This window comes from Scyliorhinus torazame, chromosome 6 (assembly GCF_047496885.1).
Source record: "Scyliorhinus torazame isolate Kashiwa2021f chromosome 6, sScyTor2.1, whole genome shotgun sequence".
Lineage (NCBI taxonomy): Eukaryota > Metazoa > Chordata > Chondrichthyes > Carcharhiniformes > Scyliorhinidae > Scyliorhinus > Scyliorhinus torazame.
In genome coordinates this window covers 268,438,597-268,463,103 of record NC_092712.1, presented here as the reverse complement: position 1 = coordinate 268,463,103, position 24,507 = coordinate 268,438,597, and the positions used below count along the sequence as shown (strand labels likewise).

The 24,507-nt window shown below is 56.1% G+C and overlaps 1 protein-coding gene across 1 annotated transcript in view; it reads right to left on the bottom strand.

Moving 5' to 3' along the window:
• kdm1b (lysine demethylase 1B) overlaps positions 1-24,507 on the bottom strand; it is a 274,704-nt gene that overhangs the window by 229,124 nt on the left and 21,073 nt on the right. The window contains exon 3 of the mRNA XM_072510250.1: positions 17,517-17,606. Within this exon, the coding sequence (XP_072366351.1) occupies positions 17,517-17,606 (90 nt within the window). The remainder of the gene's footprint in view (positions 1-17,516; positions 17,607-24,507) is intronic.

The window sequence follows — 24,507 nt, the reverse complement described above, 5'->3', positions numbered from 1 at the left end:
TTGCTGTGTCTGTGTCTCTCCCTCTCTCGCTGTGGCTGTGTCTCTCTCTCTCTCGCTGTGTCTGTGTCTCTCCCTCTCTCGCCGTGGCTCTCTCTCTCTCTCTCTCTCGCTGTCGCTGTGTCTCTCTCTCTCGCTGTGGCTGTGTCTCTCTCTCTCCCTCTCTCGCTGTGGCTGTGTCTCTCTCTCTCTCGCTGTGGCTGTGTCTCTCTCTCTCTCGCTGTGGCTGTGTCTCTCTCTCTCTCGCTGTGGCTGTGTCTCTCTCTCTCGCTGTGGCTGTGTCTCTCTCTCTCTCTCGCTGTGGCTGAGTCTCTCTCTCTCTCGCTGTGGCTGTGGCTGTGTCTCTCTCTCTCTCGCTGTGGCTGTGTCTCTCTCTCTCTCGCTGTGGCTGTGTCTCTCTCTCTCTCGCTGTGGCTGTGGCTCTCTCTCTCTCGCTGTGGCTGTGGCTCTCTCTCTCGCTGTGGCTGTGTCTCTCTCTCTCGCTGTGGCTGTGTCTCTCTCTCTCTCGCTGTGGCTGTCTCTCTCTCTCTCTCTCGCTGTGGCTGTGTCTCTCTCTCTCGCTGTGGCTGTGTCTCTCTCTCTCTCTCTCGCTGTGGCTGTGTCTCTCTCTCACTCGCTGTGGCTGTGGCTGTGTCTCTCTCTCTCTCGCTGTGGCTGTGTCTCTCTCTCTCGCTGTGGCTGTGTTTCTCTCTCTCTCTCGCTGTGGCTGTGTCTCTCTCTCGCTGTGGCTGTGTCTCTCTCTCTCTCGCTGTGGCTGTGTCTCTCTCTCTCTTGCTGTGTCTGTGTCTCTCCCTCTCTCGCCGTGTCTCTCTCTCTATCGCTGTGGCTGTGTCTCTCTCTCTATCGCTGTGGCTGTGTCTCTCTCTCTCGCTGTGGCTGTGTCTCTCTCTCTCGCTGTGGCTGTGTCTCTCTCTCTCGCTGTGGCTGTGTCTCTCTCTCTCGCTGTGGCTGTGTCTCTCTCTCTCTCGCTGTGGCTGTGTCTCTCTCTCTCTTGCTGTGTCTGTGTCTCTCCCCCTCTCGTTGTGGCTGTGTCTCTCTCTCTCACTGTGGCTGTGTCTCTCTCTCTCTCGCTGTGGCTGTGTCTCTCTCTCTCTCGCTGTGGCTGTGTCTCTCTCTCTCTCGCTGTGGCTGTGTCTCTCTCTCTCTCTCGCTGTGGCTGTGTCTCTCTCTCTCTCTCGCTGTGTCTGTGTCTCTCGCTGTGTCTGTGTCTCTCTCTCTCTTGCTGTGTCTGTGTCTCACCCTCTCTCGCCGTGTCTCTCTCTCTCTCGCTGTGGCTGTGTCTCTCTCGCTGTGTCTCTCTCTCTCGCTGTGGCTGTGTCTCTCTCGCTGTGTCTCTCTCTCTCGATGTGGCTGTGTCTCTCTCTCTCGCTGTGGCTGTGTCTCTCTCTCTCTCTCTCTCGCTGTGGCTGTGTCTCTCTCTCTCTCTCGCTGTGGCTGTGTCTCTCTCTCTCTTGCTGTGTCTGTGTCTCTCCCTCTCTCGCTGTGGCTGTGTCTCTCTCGCTGTGGCTGTGTCTCTCTCTCTCTCTCGCTGTGGCTGTGTCTCTCTCTCTCTTGCTGTGTCTGTGTCTCTCCCTCTCTCGCTGTGGCTGTGTCTCTCTCTCTCTCGCTGTGTCTGTGTCTCTCCCTCTCTCGCCGTGTCTCTCTCTCTCTCTCTCTCGCTGTCGCTGTGTCTCTCTCTCTCTCGCTGTGTCTCTCTCTCTCGCTGTGGCTGTGTCTCTCTCTCTCGCTGTGGCTGTGTCTCTCTCTCTCTCTCTCTCGCTGTGGCTGTGTCTCTCTCTCTCTCGCTGTGGCTGTGTCTCTCTCTCTCTCGCTGTGGCTGTGTCTCTCTCTCTCTCGCTGTGGCGGTCTCTCTCTCTCTCTCTCGCTGTGGCTGTGTCTCTCTCTCTCGCTGTGGCTGTGTCTCTCTCTCTCTCTCTCTCGCTGTGGCTGTGGCTGTGTCTCTCTCTCTCTCGCTGTGGCTGTGGCTGTGTCTCTCTCTCTCTCGCTGTGGCTGTGGCTGTGTCTCTCTCTCTCTCGCTGTGGCTGTGTCTCTCTCTCTCTCGCTGTGGCTGTGTCTCTCTCTCTCTCGCTGTGGCTGTGTCTCTCTCTCTCTCGCCCACAGTGTCTCTCTCTCTCTCTCGCCCGCTGTGTCTCTCTCTCGCCCGCTGTGTCTCTCTCTCTCTCTCGCCCGCTGTGTCTCACTCTCTCTCTCGCCCGCTGTGTCTCACTCTCTCTCTCGCCCGCTGTGTCTCACTCTCTCTCGCTCGCCCGCTGTGTCTCTCTCGCTCGCCCGCTGTGTCACTCTCTCTCGCCCGCTGTGTCTCTCTCTCTCTCGCCCGCTGTGTCTCTCTCTCTCTCGCTGTGGCTGTGGCTCTCTCTCTCGTTGTGGCTGTGTCTCTCTCTCTCGCTGTGGCTGTGTCTCTCTCTCTCGCTGTGGCTGTGTCTCTCTCTCTCTCTCGCCCACAGTGTCTCTCTCTCTCTCTCGCCCGCTGTGTCTCTCTCTCTCGCCCGCTGTGTCTCTCTCTCTCGCCCGCTGTGTCTCTCTCTCTCGCCCGCTGTGTCTCTCTCTCTCTCCCGCTGTGTCTCTCTCTCTCGCCCGCTGTGTCTCTCTCTCTCGCCCGCTGTGTCTCTCTCTCGCCCGCTGTGTCTCTGTCTCTCTCTCACCCGCTGTGTCTCTGTCTCTCTCTCGCCCGCTGTGTCTCTCTCTCTCTCGCCCGCTGTGTCTCTCTCTCTCGCCCGCTGTGTCTCTCCCTCTCTCGCCGTGTCTCTCTCTCTCTCGCTGTGGCTGTGTCTCTCTCTCTCGCTGTGGCTGTGTCTCTCTCTCTCGCTGTGGCTGTGTCTCTCTCTCTCTCCCTCTCTCGCTGTGGCTGTGTCTCTCTCTCTCTTGCTGTGTCTGTGTCTCTCCCCCTCTCGTTGTGGCTGTGTCTCTCTCTCTCGCTGTGGCTGTGTCTCTCTCTCTCTCGCTGTGGCTGTGTCTCTCTCTCTCTCTCTCACTGTGTCTGTGTCTCTCTCTCTCTCTCGCTGTGGCTGTGTCTCTCTCTCTCTCTCTCGCTGTGGCTGTGTCTCTCTCTCTCTCGCTGTGGCTGTGTCTCTCTCTCTCTCGCTGTGGCTGTGTCTCTCTCTCTCTCGCTGTGTCTGTGTCTCTCGCTGTGTCTGTCTCTCTCTCTCTCTTGCTGTGTCTGTGTCTCTCCCTCTCTCGCCGTGTCTCTCTCTCTCTCGCTGTGGCTGTGTCTCTCTCGCTGTGTCTCTCTCTCTCGCTGTGGCTGTGTCTCTCTCGCTGTGTCTCTCTCTCTCTCTCGCTGTGGCTGTGTCTCTCTCTCTCGCTGTGGCTGTGTCTCTCTCTCTCTCTCGCTGTGGCTGTGTCTCTCTCTCTCTTGCTGTGTCTGTGTCTCTCCCTCTCTCGCTGTGGCTGTGTCTCTCTCTCTCTCTGTGGCTGTGTCTCTCTCTCTCTCTCGCTGTGGCTGTGTCTCTCTCTCTCTTGCTGTGTCTGTGTCTCTCCCTCTCTCGCTGTGGCTGTGTCTCTCTCTCTCTCGCTGTGTCTGTGTCTCTCCCTCTCTCGCCGTGGCTCTCTCTCTCTCTCGCTGTCGCTGTGTCTCTCTCTCTCTCGCTGTGTCTCTCTCTCTCTCGCTGTGGCTGTGTCTCTCTCTCTCCCTCTCTCGCTATGGCTGTGTCTCTCTCTCTCTCTCGCTGTGGCTGTGTCTCTCTCTCTCTCGCTGTGGCTGTGTCTCTCTCTCTCTCTCGCTGTGGCTGTGTCTCTCTCTCTCTCGCTGTGGCTGTCTCTCTCTCTCTCTCGCTGTGGCTGTGTCTCTCTCTCTCTTGCTGTGTCTGTGTCTCTCCCCCTCTCGTTGTGGCTGTGTCTCTCTCTCTCGCTGTGGCTGTGTCTCTCTCTCTCTCGCTGTGGCTGTGTCTCTCTCTCTCTCTCTCGCTGTGTCTGTGTCTCTCTCTCTCTCTCGCTGTGGCTGTGTCTCTCTCTCTCGCTGTGGCTGTGTCTCTCTCTCTCTCGCTGTGGCTGTGTCTCTCTCTCTCTCGCTGTGGCTGTGTCTCTCTCTCTCTCGCTGTGTCTGTGTCTCTCGCTGTGTCTGTCTCTCTCTCTCTCTTGCTGTGTCTGTGTCTCTCCCTCTCTCGCCGTGTCTCTCTCTCTCTCGCTGTGGCTGTGTCTCTCTCGCTGTGTCTCTCTCTCTCGCTGTGGCTGTGTCTCTCTCGCTGTGTCTCTCTCTCTCGCTGTGTCTCTCTCTCTCGCTGTGGCTGTGTCTCTCTCTCTCGCTGTGGCTGTGTCTCTCTCTCTCTCTCGCTGTGGCTGTGTCTCTCTCTCTCTCTCGCTGTGGCTGTGTCTCTCTCTCTCTTGCTGTGTCTGTGTCTCTCCCTCTCTCGCTGTGGCTGTGTCTCTCTCTCTCTCTGTGGCTGTGTCTCTCTCTCTCTCTCGCTGTGGCTGTGTCTCTCTCTCTCTCTCGCTGTGGCTGTGTCTCTCTCTCTCTTGCTGTGTCTGTGTCTCTCCCTCTCTCGCTGTGGCTGTGTCTCTCTCTCTCTCGCTGTGTCTGTGTCTCTCCCTCTCTCGCCGTGGCTCTCTCTCTCTCGCTGTCGCTGTGTCTCTCTCTCTCTCGCTGTGTCTCTCTCTCTCTCGCTGTGGCTGTGTCTCTCTCTCTCCCTCTCTCGCTGTGGCTGTGTCTCTCTCTCTCTCGCTGTGGCTGTGTCTCTCTCTCTCTCGCTGTGGCTGTGTCTCTATCTCTCTCGCTGTGGCTGTGTCTCTCTCTCTCTCTCGCTGTGGCTGTGTCTCTCTTTCTCTCGCTGTGGCTGTGGCTGTGTCTCTCTCTCTCTCGCTGTGGCTGTGTCTCTCTCTCTCTCGCTGTGGCTGTGTCTCTCTCTCTCTCTCGCTGTGGCTGTGTCTCTCTCTCTCTCGCTGTGGCTGTGGCTGTGTCTCTCTCTCTCTCGCTGTGGCTGTGTCTCTCTCTCTCTCGCTGTGGCTGTGTCTCTCTCTCTCGCTGTGGCTGTGGCTCTCTCTCTCGCTGTGGCTGTGTCCCTCTCTCTCGCTGTGGCTGTGTCTCTCTCTCTCTCGCTGTGGCTGTCTCTCTCTCTCTCTCTCGCTGTGGCTGTGTCTCTCTCTCTCGCTGTGGCTGTGTCTCTCTCTCTCTCTCTCTCGCTGTGGCTGTCTCTCTCTCTCTCTCGCTGTGGCTGTGGCTGTGTCTCTCTCTCTCTCGCTGTGGATGTGTCTCTCTCTCTCTCGCTGTGGCTGTGTTTCTCTCTCTCTCTCGCTGTGGCTGTGTCTCTCTCTCGCTGTGGCTGTGTCTCTCTCTCTCTCGCTGTGTCTGTGTCTCTCGCTGTGTCTGTGTCTCTCTCTCTCTTGCTGTGTCTGTGTCTCTCCCTCTCTCGCCGTGTCTCTCTCTCTCTCGCTGTGGCTGTGTCTCTCTCTCTCGCTGTGGCTGTGTCTCTCTCTCTCGCTGTGGCTGTGTCTCTCTCTCTCGCTGTGGCTGTGTCTCTCTCTCTCGCTGTGGCTGTGTCTCTCTCTCTCTCGCTGTGGCTGTGTCTCTCTCTCTCTTGCTGTGTCTGTGTCTCTCCCCCTCTCGTTGTGGCTGTATCTCTCTCTCTCGCTGTGGCTGTGTCTCTCTCTCTCTCGCTGTGGCTGTGTCTCTCTCTCTCTCGCTGTGGCTGTGTCTCTCTCTCTCTCGCTGTGGCTGTGTCTCTCTCTCTCTCTCGCTGTGTCTGTGTCTCTCGCTGTGTCTGTGTCTCTCTCTCTCTTGCTGTGTCTGTGTCTCTCCCTCTCTCGCCGTGTCTCTCTCTCTCTCGCTGTGGCTGTGTCTCTCTCGCTGTGTCTCTCTCTCTCGCTGTGGCTGTGTCTCTCTCGCTGTGTCTCTCTCTCTCGCTGTGGCTGTGTCTCTCTCTCTCGCTGTGGCTGTGTCTCTCTCTCTCTCTCGCTGTGGCTGTGTCTCTCTCTCTCTCTCGCTGTGGCTGTGTCTCTCTCTCTCTTGCTGTGTCTGTGTCTCTCCCTCTCTCGCTGTGGCTGTGTCTCTCTCTCTCGCTGTGGCTGTGTCTCTCTCTCTCTCTCGCTGTGGCTGTGTCTCTCTCTCTCTTGCTGTGTCTGTGTCTCTCCCTCTCTCGCTGTGGCTGTGTCTCTCTCTCTCTCTCGCTGTGTCTGTGTCTCTCCCTCTCTCGCCGTGTCTCTCTCTCTCTCTCTCTCTCGCTGTCGCTGTGTCTCTCTCTCTCTCGCTGTGTCTCTCTCTCTCGCTGTGGCTGTGTCTCTCTCTCTCTCGCTGTGGCTGTGTCTCTCTCTCTCTCTCTCGCTGTGGCTGTGTCTCTCTCTCTCTCTCGCTGTGGCTGTGTCTCTCTCTCTCTCGCTGTGGCTGTGTCTCTCTCTCTCTCGCTGTGGCGGTCTCTCTCTCTCTCTCTCTCGCTGTGGCTGTGTCTCTCTCTCTCTCTCGCTGTGGCTGTGTCTCTCTCTCTCGCTGTGGCTGTGTCTCTCTGTCTCTCGCTGTGGCTGTGGCTGTGTCTCTCTCTCTCTCGCTGTGGCTGTGGCTGTGTCTCTCTCTCTCTCGCTGTGGCTGTGTCTCTCTCTCTCGCTGTGGCTGTGTCTCTCTCTCTCGCTGTGGCTGTGTCTCTCTCTCTCTCTCGCCCACAGTGTCTCTCTCTCTCTCTCGCCCGCTGTGTGTCTCTCTCTCTCTCTCGCCCGCTGTGTCTCTCTCTCTCTCTCTCGCCCGCTGTGTCTCTCTCTCTCTCGCTCGCCCGCTGTGTCTCTCTCGCTCGCCCGCTGTGTCTCTCTCGCTCGCCCGCTGTGTCTCTCTCGCTCGCCCGCTGTGTCTCTCTCTCTCTCGCCCGCTGTGTCTCTCTCTCTCTCGCCCGCTGTGTCTCTCTCTCTCTCGCTGTGGCTGTGGCTCTCTCTCTCGTTGTGGCTGTGTCTCTCTCTCTCGCTGTGGCTGTGTCTCTCTCTCTCTCTCGCCCGCTGTGTCTCTCTCTCTCGCCCGCTGTGTCTCTCTCTCTCGCCCGCTCTGTCTCTCTCTCTCTCTCTCTCGCCCGCTGTGTCTCTCTCTCTCTCTCGCCCGCTGTGTCTCTCTCTCTCTCTCGCCCGCTGTGTCTCTCTCTCTCTCTCGCCTGCTGTGTGTCTCTCTCTCGCTCGCTGTGTCTCTCTCGCTCGCTGTGTCTCTCTCGCTCGCTGTGTCTCTCTCGCTCGCTGTGTCTCTCTCGCTCGCTGTGTCTCTCTCGCTCTCGCCCGCTGTGTCTCTCTCTCTCTCGCCCGCTGTGTCTCTCTCTCTCTCGCCCGCTGTGTCTCTCTCTCTCTCGCCCGCTGTGTCTCTCTCTCTCTCGCCCGCTGTGTCTCTCTCTCTCGCCCGCTGTGTCTCTCTCTCTCGCCCGCTGTGTCTCTCTCTCGCTCGCTGTGTGTCTCTCTCGCTCGCTGTGTCTCTCTCGCTCGCTGTGTCTCTCTCGCTCGCTGTCTCTCTCTCGCTCGCTGTGTCTCTCTCTCTCACTCGCTGTGTCTCTCTCTCTCACTCGCTGTGTCTCTCTCTCTCACTCGCTGTGTCTCTCTCTCTCACTCGCTGTGTCTCTCTCTCTCACTCGCTGTGTCTCTCTCTCTCACTCGCTGTGTCTCTCTCTCTCACTCGCTGTGTCTCTCTCTCTCACTCGCTGTGTCTCTCTCTCACTCGCTGTGTCTCTCTCTCTCTCGCTGTGTCTCTCTTTCTCGCTGTGTCTCTCTCTCTCTCGCTGTGTCTCTCTCTCTCTCGCTGTGTCTCTCTCTCTCTCGCTGTGTCTCTCTCTCTCTCTCGCTGTGTCTCTCTCTCTCACTGAGGCTGTGTCTCTCTCTCACTGTGGCTGTCTCTCTCTCGCTCTCGCCCGCTGTGTCTCTCTCTCGCCCGCTGTGTCTCTCTCTCTCTCCCGCTGTGTCTCTCTCTCGCCCGCTGTGTCTCACTCTCTCGCCCGCTGTGTCTCTCTCTCGCCCGCTGTGTCTCACTCTCTCGCCCGCTGTGTCTCTCTCTATCTCTCTCGCCCACTTTGTCTCTCTCTCTCTCGCCCGCTGTGTCTCTCTCTCTCTTTCGCCCGCTGTGTCTCTCTCTCTCTCTCTCGCCCGCTGTGTCTCTCTCTCTCTCTCGCCCGCTGTGTGTCTCTCTCTCTCTCGCCCGCTGTGTCTCTCTCTCTCTCTCGCCCGCGGTGTGTCTCTCTCTCTCTCGCCCGCTGTGTGTCTCTCTCGCCCGCTGTGTGTCTCTCTCTCTCTCTCGCCCGCTGTGTCTCTCTCTCGCCCGCTGTGTCTCTCTCTCTCTCTCGCCCGCTGTGTCTCTCTCTCGCCCGCCGTGTCGCTCTCTCTCTCGCCCGCTGTCTCTCTCTCTCTCTCTCTCTCACCCGCTGTGTGTCTCTCTCTCTCTCTCGCCCGCTGTGTGTCTCTCTCTCTCTCTCTCTCTCGCCCGCTGTGTGTCTCTCTCTCTCTCTCTCGCCCGCTGTGTGTCTCTCTCTCTCTCTCGCCCGCTGTGTCTCTCTCTCGCTCGCTGTGTCTCTCTCGCTCGCTGTGTCTCTCTCGCTCGCTGTGTCTCTCTCGCTCGCTGTGTCTCTCTCGCTCGCTGTGTCTCTCTCGCTCGCTGTGTCTCTCTCGCTCGCTGTGTCTCTCTCGCTCGCTGTGTCGCTCTCGCTCGCTGTGTCGCTCTCGCTCGCTGTGTCGCTCTCTCGCCCGCTGTGTCGCTTTCTCGCCCGCTGTGTCTCTCTCTCGCCCGCTGTGTCTCTCTCTCGCCCGCTGTGGCTGTGTCTCTCTCTCTCTCGCTGTGGCTGTGTCTCTATCTCTCTCGCTGTGGCTGTGTCTCTCTCTCTCTCTCGCTGTGGCTGTGTCTCTCTCTCTCTCGCTGTGGCTGTGGCTGTGTCTCTCTCTCTCTCGCTGTGGCTGTGTCTCTCTCTCTCTCGCTGTGGCTGTGTCTCTCTCTCTCTCTCGCTGTGGCTGTGTCTCTCTCTCTCTCGCTGTGGCTGTGGCTGTGTCTCTCTCTCTCTCGCTGTGGCTGTGTCTCTCTCTCTCTCGCTGTGGCTGTGTCTCTCTCTCTCGCTGTGGCTGTGGCTCTCTCTCTCGCTGTGGCTGTGTCCCTCTCTCTCGCTGTGGCTGTGTCTCTCTCTCTCTCGCTGTGGCTGTCTCTCTCTCTCTCTCTCGCTGTGGCTGTGTCTCTCTCTCTCGCTGTGGCTGTGTCTCTCTCTCTCTCTCTCTCGCTGTGGCTGTCTCTCTCTCTCTCTCGCTGTGGCTGTGGCTGTGTCTCTCTCTCTCTCGCTGTGGATGTGTCTCTCTCTCTCTCGCTGTGGCTGTGTTTCTCTCTCTCTCTCGCTGTGGCTGTGTCTCTCTCTCGCTGTGGCTGTGTCTCTCTCTCTCTCGCTGTGTCTGTGTCTCTCGCTGTGTCTGTGTCTCTCTCTCTCTTGCTGTGTCTGTGTCTCTCCCTCTCTCGCCGTGTCTCTCTCTCTCTCGCTGTGGCTGTGTCTCTCTCTCTCGCTGTGGCTGTGTCTCTCTCTCTCGCTGTGGCTGTGTCTCTCTCTCTCGCTGTGGCTGTGTCTCTCTCTCTCTCGCTGTGGCTGTGTCTCTCTCTCTCTCGCTGTGGCTGTGTCTCTCTCTCTCTTGCTGTGTCTGTGTCTCTCCCCCTCTCGTTGTGGCTGTATCTCTCTCTCTCGCTGTGGCTGTGTCTCTCTCTCTCTCGCTGTGGCTGTGTCTCTCTCTCTCTCGCTGTGGCTGTGTCTCTCTCTCTCTCGCTGTGGCTGTGTCTCTCTCTCTCTCTCGCTGTGTCTGTGTCTCTCGCTGTGTCTGTGTCTCTCTCTCTCTTGCTGTGTGTGTCTCTCCCTCTCTCGCCGTGTCTCTCTCTCTCTCGCTGTGGCTGTGTCTCTCTCGCTGTGTCTCTCTCTCTCGCTGTGGCTGTGTCTCTCTCGCTGTGTCTCTCTCTCTCGCTGTGGCTGTGTCTCTCTCTCTCGCTGTGGCTGTGTCTCTCTCTCTCTCTCGCTGTGGCTGTGTCTCTCTCTCTCTCTCGCTGTGGCTGTGTCTCTCTCTCTCTTGCTGTGTCTGTGTCTCTCCCTCTCTCGCTGTGGCTGTGTCTCTCTCTCTCGCTGTGGCTGTGTCTCTCTCTCTCTCTCGCTGTGGCTGTGTCTCTCTCTCTCTTGCTGTGTCTGTGTCTCTCCCTCTCTCGCTGTGGCTGTGTCTCTCTCTCTCTCTCGCTGTGTCTGTGTCTCTCCCTCTCTCGCCGTGTCTCTCTCTCTCTCTCTCTCTCGCTGTCGCTGTGTCTCTCTCTCTCTCGCTGTGTCTCTCTCTCTCGCTGTGGCTGTGTCTCTCTCTCTCTCGCTGTGGCTGTGTCTCTCTCTCTCTCTCTCGCTGTGGCTGTGTCTCTCTCTCTCTCTCGCTGTGGCTGTGTCTCTCTCTCTCTCGCTGTGGCTGTGTCTCTCTCTCTCTCGCTGTGGCGGTCTCTCTCTCTCTCTCTCTCGCTGTGGCTGTGTCTCTCTCTCTCTCTCGCTGTGGCTGTGTCTCTCTCTCTCGCTGTGGCTGTGTCTCTCTGTCTCTCGCTGTGGCTGTGGCTGTGTCTCTCTCTCTCTCGCTGTGGCTGTGGCTGTGTCTCTCTCTCTCTCGCTCGCCCGCTGTGTCTCTCTCGCTCGCCCGCTGTGTCTCTCTCGCTCGCCCGCTGTGTCTCTCTCGCTCGCCCGCTGTGTCTCTCTCGCTCGCCCGCTGTGTCTCTCTCGCTCGCCCGCTGTGTCTCTCTCGCTCGCCCGCTGTGTCTCTCTCTCTCTCGCCCGCTGTGTCTCTCTCTCTCTCGCTGTGGCTGTGGCTCTCTCTCTCGTTGTGGCTGTGTCTCTCTCTCTCGCCCGCTGTGTCTCTCTCTCTCGCCCGCTCTGTCTCTCTCTCTCTCTCTCTCGCCCGCTGTGTCTCTCTCTCTCTCTCGCCCGCTGTGTCTCTCTCTCGCCCGCTGTGTCTCTCTCTCTCTCTCTCTCGCCCGCTGTGTCTCTCTCTCTCTCTCGCCCGCTGTGTCTCTCTCTCTCTCTCGCCTGCTGTGTGTCTCTCTCTCGCTCGCTGTGTCTCTCTCGCTCGCTGTGTCTCTCTCGCTCGCTGTGTCTCTCTCGCTCGCTGTGTCTCTCTCGCTCGCTGTGTCTCTCTCGCTCGCTGTGTCTCTCTCGCTCTCGCCCGCTGTGTCTCTCTCTCTCTCGCCCGCTGTGTCTCTCTCTCTCTCGCCCGCTGTGTCTCTCTCTCTCTCGCCCGCTGTGTCTCTCTCTCTCTCGCCCGCTGTGTCTCTCTCTCTCGCCCGCTGTGTCTCTCTCTCTCGCCCGCTGTGTCTCTCTCTCGCTCGCTGTGTGTCTCTCTCGCTCGCTGTGTCTCTCTCGCTCGCTGTGTCTCTCTCTCGCTCGCTGTGTCTCTCTCTCTCACTCGCTGTGTCTCTCTCTCTCACTCGCTGTGTCTCTCTCTCTCACTCGCTGTGTCTCTCTCTCTCACTCGCTGTGTCTCTCTCTCTCACTCGCTGTGTCTCTCTCTCTCACTCGCTGTGTCTCTCTCTCTCACTCGCTGTGTCTCTCTCTCACTCGCTGTGTCTCTCTCTCTCTCGCTGTGTCTCTCTCTCTCGCTGTGTCTCTCTCTCTCTCGCTGTGTCTCTCTCTCTCTCGCTGTGTCTCTCTCTCTCTCGCTGTGTCTCTCTCTCTCTCTCGCTGTGTCTCTCTCTCTCACTGAGGCTGTGTCTCTCTCTCACTGTGGCTGTCTCTCTCGCTCTCGCCCGCTGTGTCTCTCTCTCGCCCGCTGTGTCTCTCTCTCTCTCCCGCTGTGTCTCTCTCTCGCCCGCTGTGTCTCACTCTCTCGCCCGCTGTGTCTCTCTCTCTCTCTCGCCCGCTTTGTCTCTCTCTCTCTCTCTCGCCCGCTGTGTCTCTCTCTCTCTCGCCCGCTGTGTCTCTCTCTCTCTCGCCCGCTGTGTCTCTCTCTCTCTATCTCGCCCGCTGTGTCTCTCTCTCTCTCTCGCCCGCTGTGTCTCTCTCTCTCTCGCCCGCTGTGTCTCTCTCTCTCTTTCGCCCGCAGTGTGTCTCTCTCTCTCTCGCCCGCTGTGTCTCTCTCTCTCTCTCTCGCCCGCTGTGTCTCTCTCTCTCTCTCGCCCGCTGTGTGTCTCTCTCTCTCGCCCGCTGTGTCTCTCTCTCTCTCTCGCCCGCGGTGTGTCTCTCTCTCTCTCGCCCGCTGTGTGTCTCTCTCGCCCGCTGTGTGTGTCTCTCTCTCTCTCGCCCGCTGTGTCTCTCTCTCTCGCCCGCTGTGTCTCTCTCTCTCTCTCACCCGCTGTGTCTCTCTCTCGCCCGCTGTGTCGCTCTCTCTCTCGCCCGCTGTCTCTCTCTATCTCTCTCTCTCACCCGCTGTGTGTCTCTCTCTCTCTCTCGCCCGCTGTGTGTCTCTCTCTCTCTCTCGCCCGCTGTGTGTCTCTCTCTCTCTCTCTCGCCCGCTGTGTGTCTCTCTCTCTCTCTCTCGCCCGCTGTGTCTCTCTCTCGCTCGCTGTGTCTCTCTCGCTCGCTGTGTCTCTCTCGCTCGCTGTGTCTCTCTCGCTCGCTGTGTCTCTCTCGCTCGCTGTGTCTCTCTCGCTCGCTGTGTCTCTCTCGCTCGCTGTGTCGCTCTCGCTCGCTGTGTCGCTCTCTCGCCCGCTGTGTCGCTCTCTCGCCCGCTGTGTCTCTCTCTCGCCCGCTGTGACTCTCTCTCGCCCGCTGTGTCTCTCTCTCTCGCCCGCTGTGTCTCTCTCTCTCGCCCGCTGTGTCTCTCTCTCTCGCCCGCTGTGTCTCTCTCTCTCGCCCGCTGTGTCTCTCTCTCTCACTGTGGCTGTGTCTCTCTCTCACTGTGGCTGTGTCTCTCTCGCTCTCGCCCGCTGTGTCTCTCTCTCGCCCGCTGTGTCTCTCTCTCTCTCGCCCGCTGTGTCTCTCTCTCGCCCGCTGTGTGTCTCTCTCTCTCTCCCGCTGTGTGTCTCTCTCTCTCTCTCTCGCCCGCTGTGTCTCTCTCTCTCGCCCGCTGTGTGTCTCTCTCTCTCTCTCGCCCGCTGTGTCTCTCTCTCTCTCTCTCGCCCGCTGTCTCTCTCTCTCTCTCTCTCGCCCGCAGTGTCTCTCTCTCTCTCCCGCCCGGTGTGTCTCTCTCTCGCCCGCTGTGTCTCTCTCTCTCACCCGCTTTGTCTCTCTCTCTCGCCCGCTGTGTCTCTCTCTCTCGCCCGCTGTGTCTCTCTCTCTCGCCCGCTGTGTGTGTCTCTCTCTCTCGCCCGCTGTGTCTCTCTCTCTCTCGCCCGCTGTGTCTCTCTCTCTCTCGCCCGCTGTGTCTCTCTCTCTCTCTCTCTCGCCCGCTGTGTCTCTCTCTCTCGCGCCCGCTGTGTCTCTCTCTCTCGCGCCCGCTGTGTCTCTCTCTCTCGCGCCCGCTGTGTCTCTCTCTCTCGCGCCCGCTGTGTCTCTCTCTCTTTGCCCGCTGTGTCTCTCTCTCTCTCTCGCCCGCTGTGTCTCTCTCTCTCGCCCGCTGTGTCTCTCTCTCTCGCCCGCTGTGTCTCTCTCTCTCGCCCGCTGTGTCTCTCTCTCGCGCCCGCTGTGTCTCTCTCTCGCGCCCGCTGTGTCTCTCTCTCTCGCTCGCTGTGTCTCTCTCGCTCGCTGTGTCTCTCTCGCCCGCTGTGTCTCTCTCTCTCGCCCGCTGTGTCTCTCTCTCTCGCCCGCTGTGTCTCTCTCTCTCTCTCGCTGTGGCTCTCTCTCTCGCCCGCTGTGTCTCTCTCTCTCGCCCGCTGTGTCTCTCTCTCTCGCCCGCTGTGTCTCTCTCACTCGCCCGCTGTGTCTGTCTCTCTCTCGCCCGCTGTGTCTGTCTCTCTCTCTCTCTCGCCCGCTGTGTCTCTCTCTCTCTCTCTCGCCCGCTGTGTCTCTCTCTCTCGCCCGCTTGTCTCTCTCTCTCTCTCGCCCGCTGTGTCTCTCTCTCGCCAGCTGTGTCTCTCTCTCTCTCTCGCCCGCTGTGTCTCTCTCTCTCTCTCGCCCGCTGTGTCTCTCTCTCTCGCGCCCGCTGTGTCTCTCTCTCTCGCGCCCGCTGTGTCTCTCTCTCTCGCGCCCGCTGTGTCTCTCTCTCTCTCTCGCCCGCTGTGTCTCTCTCTCTCTCGCCCGCTGTGTCTCTCTCTCTCTCGCCCGCTGTGTCTCTCTCTCTCTCTCGCCCGCTGTGTCTCTCTCTCTCTCTCGCCCGCTGTGTCTCTCTCGCCCGCTGTGTCTCTCTCTCTCTCTCGCCCGCTGTGTCTCTCTCTCTCTCTCGCCCGCTGTGTGTCTCTCTCTCTCTCGCCCGCTGTGTCTCTCTCTCTCTCTCTCTCTCTCGCCCGCTGTGTGTCTCTCTCTCTCTCTCTCTCTCGCCCGCTGTGTGTCTCTCTCGCTCTCTCTCGCCCGCTGTGTCTCTCTCTCTCGCCCGCTGTGTCTCTCTCTCTCGCCCGCTGTGTCTCTCTCTCTCGCCCGCTGTGTCTCTCTCTCTCGCCCGCTGTGTCTCTCTCTCTCGCCCGCTGTGTCTCTCTCTCTCGCCCGCTGTGTCTCTCTCTCTCGCCCGCTGTGTCTCTCTCTCTCGCCCGCTGTGTCTCTCTCTCTCGCCCGCTGTGTCTCTCTCTCTCGCCCGCTGTGTCTCTCTCTCTCGCCCGCTGTGTCTCTCTCTCTCGCCCGCTGTGTCTCTCTCTCTCGCCCGCTGTGTCTCTCTCTCTCGCCCGCTGTGTCTCTCTCTCTCGCCCGCTGTGTCTCTCTCTCTCGCCCGCTGTGTCTCTCTCTCTCGCCCGCTGTGTCTCTCTCTCTCGCCCGCTGTGTCTCTCTCTCTCGCCCGCTGTGTCTCTCTCTCTCGCCCGCTGTGTCTCTCTCTCTCGCCCGCTGTGTCTCTCTCTCTCGCCCGCTGTGTCTCTCTCTCTCGCCCGCTGTGTCTCTCTCTCTCGCCCGCTGTGTCTCTCTCTCTCGCCCGCTGTGTCTCTCTCTCTCGCCCGCTGTGTCTCTCTCTCTCGCCCGCTGTGTCTCTCTCTCTCGCCCGCTGTGTCTCTCTCTCTCGCCCGCTGTGTCTCTCTCTCTCGCCCGCTGTGTCTCTCTCTCTCGCCCGCTGTGTCTCTCTCTCTCGCCCGCTGTGTCTCTCTCTCTCGCCCGCTGTGTCTCTCTCTCTCGCCCGCTGTGTCTCTCTCTCTCGCCCGCTGTGTCTCTCTCTCTCGCCCGCTGTGTGTCTCTCTCTCGCCCGCTGTGTGTCTCTCTCTCGCCCGCTGTGTCTCTCTCTCTCGCCCGCTGTGTCTCTCTCTCTCGCCCGCTGTGTCTCTCTCTCTCGCCCGCTGTGTCTCTCTCGCTCGCCCGCTGTGTCTCTCTCGCTCGCCCGCTGTGTCTCTCTCGCTCGCCCGCTGTGTCTCTCTCGCTCGCCCGCTGTGTCTCTCTCGCTCGCCCGCTGTGTCTCTCTCTCTCGCCCGCTGTGTCTCTCGCTCGCTGGTCTCTCTCTCTTGCCCGCTGTGTCTCTCTCTCTCACCCGCTGTGTCTCTTGCTGTGCCTGTCTCTCTCTCTCTTGCCATGTCTGTCTCTCTCTCTCGCGGTGTCTCTGGGCTGTTTAGCACAGGGCTAAACAGCTGGCTTTGAAAGCTGACTAAGGCAAGCCAGCAGCACGGGTCAATTCCCGTAACAGCCTCCCCGAACAGGCGCTGGAATGTGGCGACCTGGGGCTTTTCACAGTAACTTCATTTGAAGCCTACTTGTGACAATAAGCGATTGACATTTCTCTCTCGCCCGCTGTGTCTCTCTCTCTCGCGGTGTGTCTCTCTCGGTGTGTCTCTCTCGGTGTGTCTCTCTCGGTGTGTCTCTCTCGGTGTGTCTCTCTCGGTGTGTCTCTCTCGGTGTGTCTCTCTCTCTCGCTGTCTCTCTCTCTCGCTGTCTCTCTCTCTCTCTCTCTCTCTCTCTCGGTGTCTCTCTCTCTCTCGCTGTGTGTCTCTCGCTCTCTGGCTGTGTGTCTCTCTTCTCGCTCGCTGTGTCTCTCTCTCGCTTGTTGTTAGCACCACAACATCATATTTCCACGTGGCGATCTGCATCTCCAAATCACCAATCGTATTTACCACACCCACACACATTAACATACATAAACAGTATTTTAGGCCTATTACATTTCTGTTAATCGGACTACAGTGTACTATTCCCCAAGTGCCAACTCTCTCTCCCAATTTTCTATGCAACTTGATGTTCCTCTCTATTACCTCCTGGCTCCTACACTCAGCCATGTTAGTTTAAACTCTCCACCAATAGTACTACAAAACACCTTTCAAGGAAATTGGTGCCACTTCTTCTGCCCCACCTCCCTAAAAGTTGGTCCCAATGTCTCAGCAATCTAAAGTCCTCCCCTTTTGTAACATCTCCCAAGCCTTCTGCTTTCCTGCGCTCTCTCTCCAGTCATATACTCAATTGTGAGTGATAGCTTGAGTAATCTGGAGATGACCACCTTGGAGGTCCTGCTTGCTAATTTCTTTCCTAGCTCCCCAAATTATGCCTGAAGGACAATATCCCTCTTTCTACCCAAATCATTGATATGGATCACAACAGCTGGCCATTCACCCCCTCCCCTCAGAGCTAATCACCATGGAAAAATGTAACAACAATTTGTATAGTTTACAGAGGCAATTTCCATGATAAATTTGGATATTGGAATTACTATGATGGAGAAATTTGAGTCAAGTGAGAAAAACATTACCACCAGATGAAATATTCCTTTAGAAGTAAGTATATGCAGGACAATTTTTTTCTGAAAGAAAGATTAGGCCATTGATGCTGAAATTAAGGCACCTTGAAACAAAACTCCAACATTTGGTCCCGTCGGGCAGCACGGTAGCATTGTGGATAGCACAATTGCTTCACAGCTCCAGGGTCCCAGGTTCGATTCCGGCTTGGGTCACTGTCTGTGGGGAGTCTGCACATCCTCCCAGTGTGTGCGTGGGTTTCTTCCGGGTGCTCCGGTTTCCTCCCACAGTCCAAAAATGTGCAGGTTAGGTGGATTGGCCATGATAAATTGTCCTTAGTGTCCAAAATTGCCCTTTGGTGGGGTTACTGGGTTATGGGGATAGGGTAGAGGTGTTGACCTTGGGTAGGGTGCTCTTTCCAAGAGCCGGTGCAGACTCAATGGGCCGAATGGCCTCATTCTGCACTGTAAATTCTACGATAATCTATGATAATCTACGATTTGGTGACACCACCTTGTTAGTGCCAAATGTGCTGAATTTCTACATACGACAGAAAACGATCCAAAGGAGAAACCTTTCTGACTTGTCTGAAATTATGACCAAAAGTTTGATTGGAACAAATCCATTGAATCAAATTCATTCTCCAGAGATTACTTTGGAACTTCAGGTGGCATGGTAGCACTGCACAAATATGCATGTATTATCGCATGAAGCAGCAGCATGTCAGTGCACAGCTAATTCCCATTTACAGTGCTGACATTCTAGAAAAATAAAATTAATTTGAAGCATGGCACTATCAGGGTAATTGGGATCGGGGAAAAAAAGTCGAAGTGAACCTCGAATACATTTTTAAAATGCTAGAGGTTTAAGAACAGGCTTACCAGTCAGCATGTTTAGGAGATAATTTAAAACACAAATATATTAGATACTTACCTTCGGTAACAATGATCAAAGCATTCATTGCAGAAATGCTCTCCACAAGATAAATGGTACCAGCGTGATGTGTAACCGTTTTTTGCACACCTAAAATGATGAAAAAGGAATACACATTAAATACGTTTCCAAAACTCAACACAAACAATAAATCGCAAATGATTCAGTGTCAGTTATGTTTCAGATGGTAGTATTCTTGCCTTTGAGTCACTAAATTATGGGTTCAAGTTCTGCTCCAGAGTCTTCAGCATAATAATCTACATCAACACTCAGTACCATGCTGAGAGAATGCTGCACTGTCAAAGGTGTTATGCTTCAGATGAGACCTTAAACAGAGAGACCATGTTTGCTTGCTCAGGTGGATGCAAAAGATCTTTGAATTTAAAGCAAGGGGATTCTTCCCGTATGTCCTAGCCAATAATTATTCCTAAATCAACATCATCAAAAAGCTAATTATCTGGACATTATCACATTGCTGCTTGTGGTAGCTTTCTGTGCACAAGTTAACTGCCGTGTTTCTGACATTACAACAGTGATCACAGTTTTAAAAAATACTTCACTGGTTGTAAAGCACATTAGAACTTCTAAGGTCTTGAAAAGGGGCACCTAAATGGAAGTCTTTCTTTCTCTCCCAAATGTTTACAAAGCTTAGATGACCAAAATGTAAACATTTTCACAAATCCAAAACGAGATGTGATAAATCCTACATTCAAATTAAATCAACTCTCCCAGAGAAAAACGTGTCATCTCAAAACCGCACACCATTGCAAATAGCTAGAACACAACAACAATGTGCAATCATACATAGAAAATGGAAGCAGGAGGAGGCTATTCAGCGCTTTGAACCTGCTCCACTATTCACTGATCATGGCTGATCATCAAGTTCAATACCCTGATTTCACCTGCAGTCCCATGTACTTTAACTTTAGACAGTAGGACTTCCGGTTGCGGCGATGCACTGCTAAGCCGCACGTTTCGGCAGCTCCCGTTCTAACGGACTTTTGGGCTCTTTTTGGGAGCTCCAACGGAAATTTTTTTGGACCAAACCCAGTGTGGGGTGACGAAGGAAGGAGTCCCCCCGGGGTGTGTATGGAAAGGATCGGTGGTAGTGGCCAGATTGCGAAGGATCCTTTGGAGCAGCGGCAGAGAAGAGAAGGAAGAAGCAAGATGGCGACGGATGGAGCCCAGACAACATGGGGCCCGGACCAGCAGGAATTCCTCCGACGGTGTGTGGAGGAATTAAAGGAGGTGCTGGCGCCTATGTTATTGGCAATCGAAGGGCTAAAAGAAACGCAAAAGGCCCAGGCGATAGAGCTCCGTGGGGTGAAGGCGAAGGCATCCGAGAACGAGGATGAGATTCTGGGCCTAGCGGTAAAAATGGAGGCGCACGAGGTGCTACACAAGAGGTGTATCGAAAGGCTCGCAGTCCTGGAGAACAGCTCGAGGAGAAAGAACCTTCGGATTCTGGGTCTCCCCGAGGGAGTGGAGGGAGCTGACGTTGGGGCTTATGTGAGCACGATGCTCCATTCGCTAATGGGAGCTGAGGCCCCCTCGGGGCCCCTGGAGGTGGAAGGGGCTCACCGGGTCCTTGTCAGGAGACCAAAGGCTGGAGAACCACCAAGGGCGATAGTGGTGAGATTTCACCGCTTCACCGACAGAGAGGCCGTTTGAGCTGGGCCAAGAAGGTACGGAGTAGCAGGTGGGAGAATGCGGTGATACGAGTGTATCAGGACTGGAGCGCAGAGGTGGCGAGAAGGGGGGGGGGCGAGCTTTAATCGGACCAAGGCGGCGCTTCACAAGAAGAAAATAAAGTTTGGGATGCTGCAGCCGGCGCGATTGTGGGTCACGCACCAAGGCAAACATTACTACTTTGAAACGTCGGATGAGGCATGGACATTCATCCAAGAGGAGAAACTGGACCAGAACTGAGGGACTGATGCTGTGGGGGAGATGACGATTTCGATGTATAGAAATGTAAATTGGGGAATGGGAGGTTCACAGTATCGGGACGATAGACGGGTTTTTTCTCTTCTTGACGGGGGGACACTGAGAAATGTGGGCGCCGGTGGAAAAAGGGACTTAGGGGGGGGGGGGGATGGGGAATGGGGGAGCTGCGCCATGGGGGGCGGGGCCGATCCAGGAAAGCGCAGGGTTTTTCCCGCGCTAGGGAGATGATGGCGGGAAGATAGGCGCAAGAAGGATGAGAGTTCCACACACCCGGGGGGGGGGGGGGGGAAGAGCGCGGGGGAAGCCGGGGTCAGTTGACTTTCGGAAGCATCATGGGGGGAGTTACCATGCTAGATGGGGATCTAGTGGGGGGGGTCAACTGGGTTGCTGCTTTCAATACTGTGCTGGATCCAGGATTAGACCGGTCTAGATCCAGGACCGGAAGAAGGCCGGCAGCGGCCAAGGTGCTCAGGGGGTTCATGGAGCAAATGGGGGGGGGGGGGGGGAGAAACACAGTGTATCCGTGAAGATTTGCCAGGCCGTTGGCCAAAGAGTTCTCCTTTTTCTCCCATGTCCATAAGGTCAAAGTCAATGAGATCTAGGAGTACAGGTCCACAGGTCACTGAAAGGGGCAACACAGATGGAGAAGGTAGTCAAGAAGGCATACGGCATGCTTGCCTTCATTGGCCGAGGCACTGAGTATAAGAATTGGCAAGTCATGTTGCAGCTGTATAGAATCTTAGTTAGGCCACTGTCATATGGTCTTAGATATGAGTCACGCCTACCTGCAGTTGGAGCTGGACCCTGCCTCCCGACCATATGTAACGATTAATACACACCGGGGCATGTATGAATATACATGATTACCCTTTGGAGTATCCTCAGCCTGCGCAATTTTTCAACGTGTTATGGAGGGCATTTTGAGAGGTTTACCACGTGTGGCTGTCTACCTAGATGACGTTTTGATTACAGGGACGTCGGAGCAGGAACATTTGGAAAATCTGGAGGCTGTCCTTAGGCGCCTTTCGGAGGCTGGAGTCCGTTTACGTCGCACAAAGTGCGTATTTCAGGCAAAGGAAGTAGTCTACCTAGGTTATCGGGTGGACCGCGAAGGTCTGCACCCCGTCGCAGAGAAGGTGCGTGCAATTCAACATGCCCCCGCCCTGACCGACACTTCGCATCTTCGTTCTTTTCTCGGTCTCGTAAACTATTACGGGAAGTTCCTCCCCAATCTGGCAACTATGCACCTTCTGCTAAAGAAAAAAAAAAAATCACACCTGGGTTTGGGGGCAGCCGCAAGAAACCGCTTTCCGGCGAGTAAAGCAACAATTGTCGTCGTCTGGGTTACTAACCCACTATGATCCTGGAAAGCCTTTGCTCGTCACATGTGATGCATCCCCGTATGGTATTGGGGCCGTCCTGTCCCACAAGATGGAGAACGGGGCCGAACGATCGATAGCTTTCACCTCCTGCACATTGACTGTAGCGGAGAAAAAGTACGCGCAGATCGAGAAGGAGGGCCTGGCAGTGGTTTTCGCGGTGAAACGCTTCCACCAGTAAGTGTACGGCCGCCATTTCACTATCATGACTGATCATAAGCCCCTGCTGGGACTTTTCAGAGAGGATAAGCCAACACCGCCCATTGCTTCTGCACGGATCCAGCGCTGGGCTTTGTTGCTTGCTGCATACGAGTATTCTCTGGAGCACAAACCAGGTACGCAGATAGCAAATGCCGACGCACCGAGCCGATTGCCTTTATCGACCGGCCCCATGTCGACCCCCACGACCGGTGAGGTGGTTGCAACCCTAAATTTTATGGACACCTTGCCTGTCACGGCATCACAGATCCGTGAGTGGACCCAGACGGAGCCAGTCCTGTCAAAGGTTCGGCACATAGTCCTGTACGGTGGGCAGCATAGACAGCTCCCAGGCGAGTTACGAGCATTTTCCTCCAAGCTGTCAGAATTCAGCGTGGAAGACGGCATCCTCGTGGGGGACGCGTGTGATTGTCTCGGAAAAAGACCAGGAGCTGATACTATCAGACTTGCACAATGGGCATCCAGGCGTGACCAAAATGAAAATGTTGGCCCGGAGTTATGTCTGGTGGCCATACCTCGACACCGACATTGAGAAGGTGGCCAAAACTGCTCCATTTGCCAGGAGCATCAGAAGCTTCCGCCGGCCACGCCCCTACATCACTGGGAATGGCCAGGGCGGCCTTGGGCACGCTTGCATGCGGATTTCGCAGGCCCTTTTCAAGGATCCATGTTCCTTCTACTAATTGACGCCCAGTCCAAACGGCTAGAGGTGCATAAGATGCAGGGGACAACGTCCTGCGCGACAATTGAAAAGATGCGTTTATCGTTTAGTACGCATGGCCTCCCCGAGGTGCTAGTCACGGATAACGGCACTCCATTCACGAGTGAGGAGTTTGCTAGGTTCACAAAGATGAAACGGCATCCGCCATATCCGCACTGCCCCTTACCACCCGGCTTCAAATGGGTTGGCAGAGCGCGCAGTGCAGACATTCAAAAGAAGCCTAAAGAAGCAGTCTTCCGGATCAATGGACACGAGACTGGCTCGCTTTTTGTTTACGTACAGGACCACCCCCCCATACAGTGACTGGGGTAGCTCCCGCAGAACTCCTAATGGGCCGGAGACTTCGCACCCGCCTTAGTATGGTTTTCCGGATATTGGCGCAAAAGTACGCCGCACACAAGAATGGCAGGGACAGGGATTTTCTCGGCATCGTCCGATTTCGGCAGTTTGCGCCCGGTGACCCAGTGTTCGTTCGGAATTTTGCTGGTGGTGCCCAATGGGTTCCTGGTGTAATCTTTCGCCAAACGGGCCCTATATCTTACCAAGTACATGTCGTCTCCAGCGAAAACATGTAGACCACGTTCGGTCCAGAAGAACATCCCCTCAAAAGATTCCCTGCCCCCGGAGCTCATTTCAACAGCCGCAGAGACCAGAGACAAGGGAAGGTAGTCTTCACAATCTTCACTGGTGCCTCACTCGAAGGCCTGCGCAGGTCGTTACGGGACCGAATGGAGATAGAGACGCTGACATGACGGGAGGCAGCAGACTCTGACTCCGAGATGGAGACACAGAATGCATCAGAGGGGGAATCCTCGGGTCCACGGGCCGTGGATGTTCAACCACGCCGTTAATCACGGAAGCGCCGGTCTCCGTCTCGTTACACGCCGCCTGATCCAGCGCCGCGTGCAAATGGTGTCCGGGCCTGCGACCAAACGAGTCCGACGCCCTCCTTCGCCAGGGTCTTCGGTGGATTCCTTGGACTTTGGGGGGGGGGGGGGATGTGTAATAACCTGCCTACTTAGAATTGGCTGGGGACTAATGACTCCCACAATCCTGTGGGAGTATGAGCTTCCCCAATGAGGGGGGCGGAGAAACCAGTAGTAAACTCCTCGTATAAATAAGGCTGAGGGCCAGTTCAGGAACCAGGAGGAAGGAGTATGTAGCAAGGGAAGTTACTGCTACTGTTATGTATATATGTTATAGTAAATAAATGTTATTACTTTGTATCCTTAAAACTCGTGCTGGATTCTTCGTGGCCCTTACAAAAGCCACACTTGGAGTATAGTGTTCAATTCTGGTCGCCACACTACCAGAAGGATGTGGGAGGCTTTAGAGAGGGTGCAGAAGAGATTTACCAGAATGTTGCCTAGTATGGAGGGCATTAGCTATGAGGAGCGGTTGAATAAACTCGGTTTGTTCTCACTGGAACAAAGGAGGTTGAGGGGCGACCTGATAGAGGTCTACAAAATTATGAGGGGCATAGACAGAGTGGATAGTCAGAGGCTTTTCCCCGGGGTAGAGGGGTCAATTACTAGGGGGGCATAGGTTTACGGTGAGAGGGGCAAGGTTTAGAGTAGATGTACGAGGCAAGTTTTTTTACGCAGAGGGTAGTGGGTGCCTGGAACTCGCTACCGGAGGAGGTGGTGGAAGCAGGGACGATAGTGACATTTAAGGGGCATCTTGACAAATACATGAATAGGATGGGAACAGAGGGATACAGACCCAGGAAGTGTAGAAGATTGTAGTTTAGTCGAGCAGCATGGTCGGCATGGGCTTGGAGGGCCGAAGGGCCTGTTCCTGTGCTGTACATTTCATTGTTCTTTGTATACTCCCGGATAGATTTCCTTGTTTTGAGCAGGGTCACCTGATTTCGAAGGTGGCAGGAACGGAGTATTCGGCCATAGCCGTTTCAGACCATGCCCGCACTGGGTGGATCAGGAACTAGGAGAGGAGAGGGAACAGCGCCCACTCTGGCGACTGGATGTGGGACTATTGGCGGATGAGGGGGTCTGTGGAAGGGTACGGGGATGTATTGAGAGGTACCTGGAGGCCAATGATGACGGTGAGATCCAGGTGGGGTAGTATGGGAAACGCTGAAGGTGGTGGTTAGGGGAGAGTTGATCTCCATTAGGGCTCACAAGGAGAAAAAAGAGGGCAAAGAAAGGAGAGATTAGTGGGGGAGATTTTGTGTGGATAAAAGATATGCGGAGGCCCGGACAAAGGACTTTCTAGAGAGAGGTGAAGGACTTCAGACGGAGTTAACCTACTGACCACAGGAAGGCAGAGGCACAGTGGAGGAAGGCACAGGGGATGAGATACGATTATGGGGAAAAGGCGAGCCGGCTGCTGGCCCACCAGCTTCGTAAGAGGATAGTGGCGAGGGAAATTGGGGGAGTCAGGGATGAAACGGGAACTACGGAGCGGAGAGCAGGGAAGGTAAATGAGGTGTTTAAGGACCTTTTATGAGAGGCTATATAGGTCCCAACCCCCGGAGGGAAAAGAGGGAATGCAACAGTTTCTGGAGCAACTAAGGTCCGAGGGTGGAGGAGCAGGAGGGTGGCAGGTCTGGGGGCGCCAATTGGGGTGGATGAGGTGACTAAAGGGCTGGGGAACATGCAGGCAGGGAAGGCCCCGGGACCAGACGGGTTCCTGGTGGACTTTTACAGGAAATATGTGGACTTGTTGGCCCGCTGCTGGCGAGAACCTTTACGAGGCCAGAGAAGGG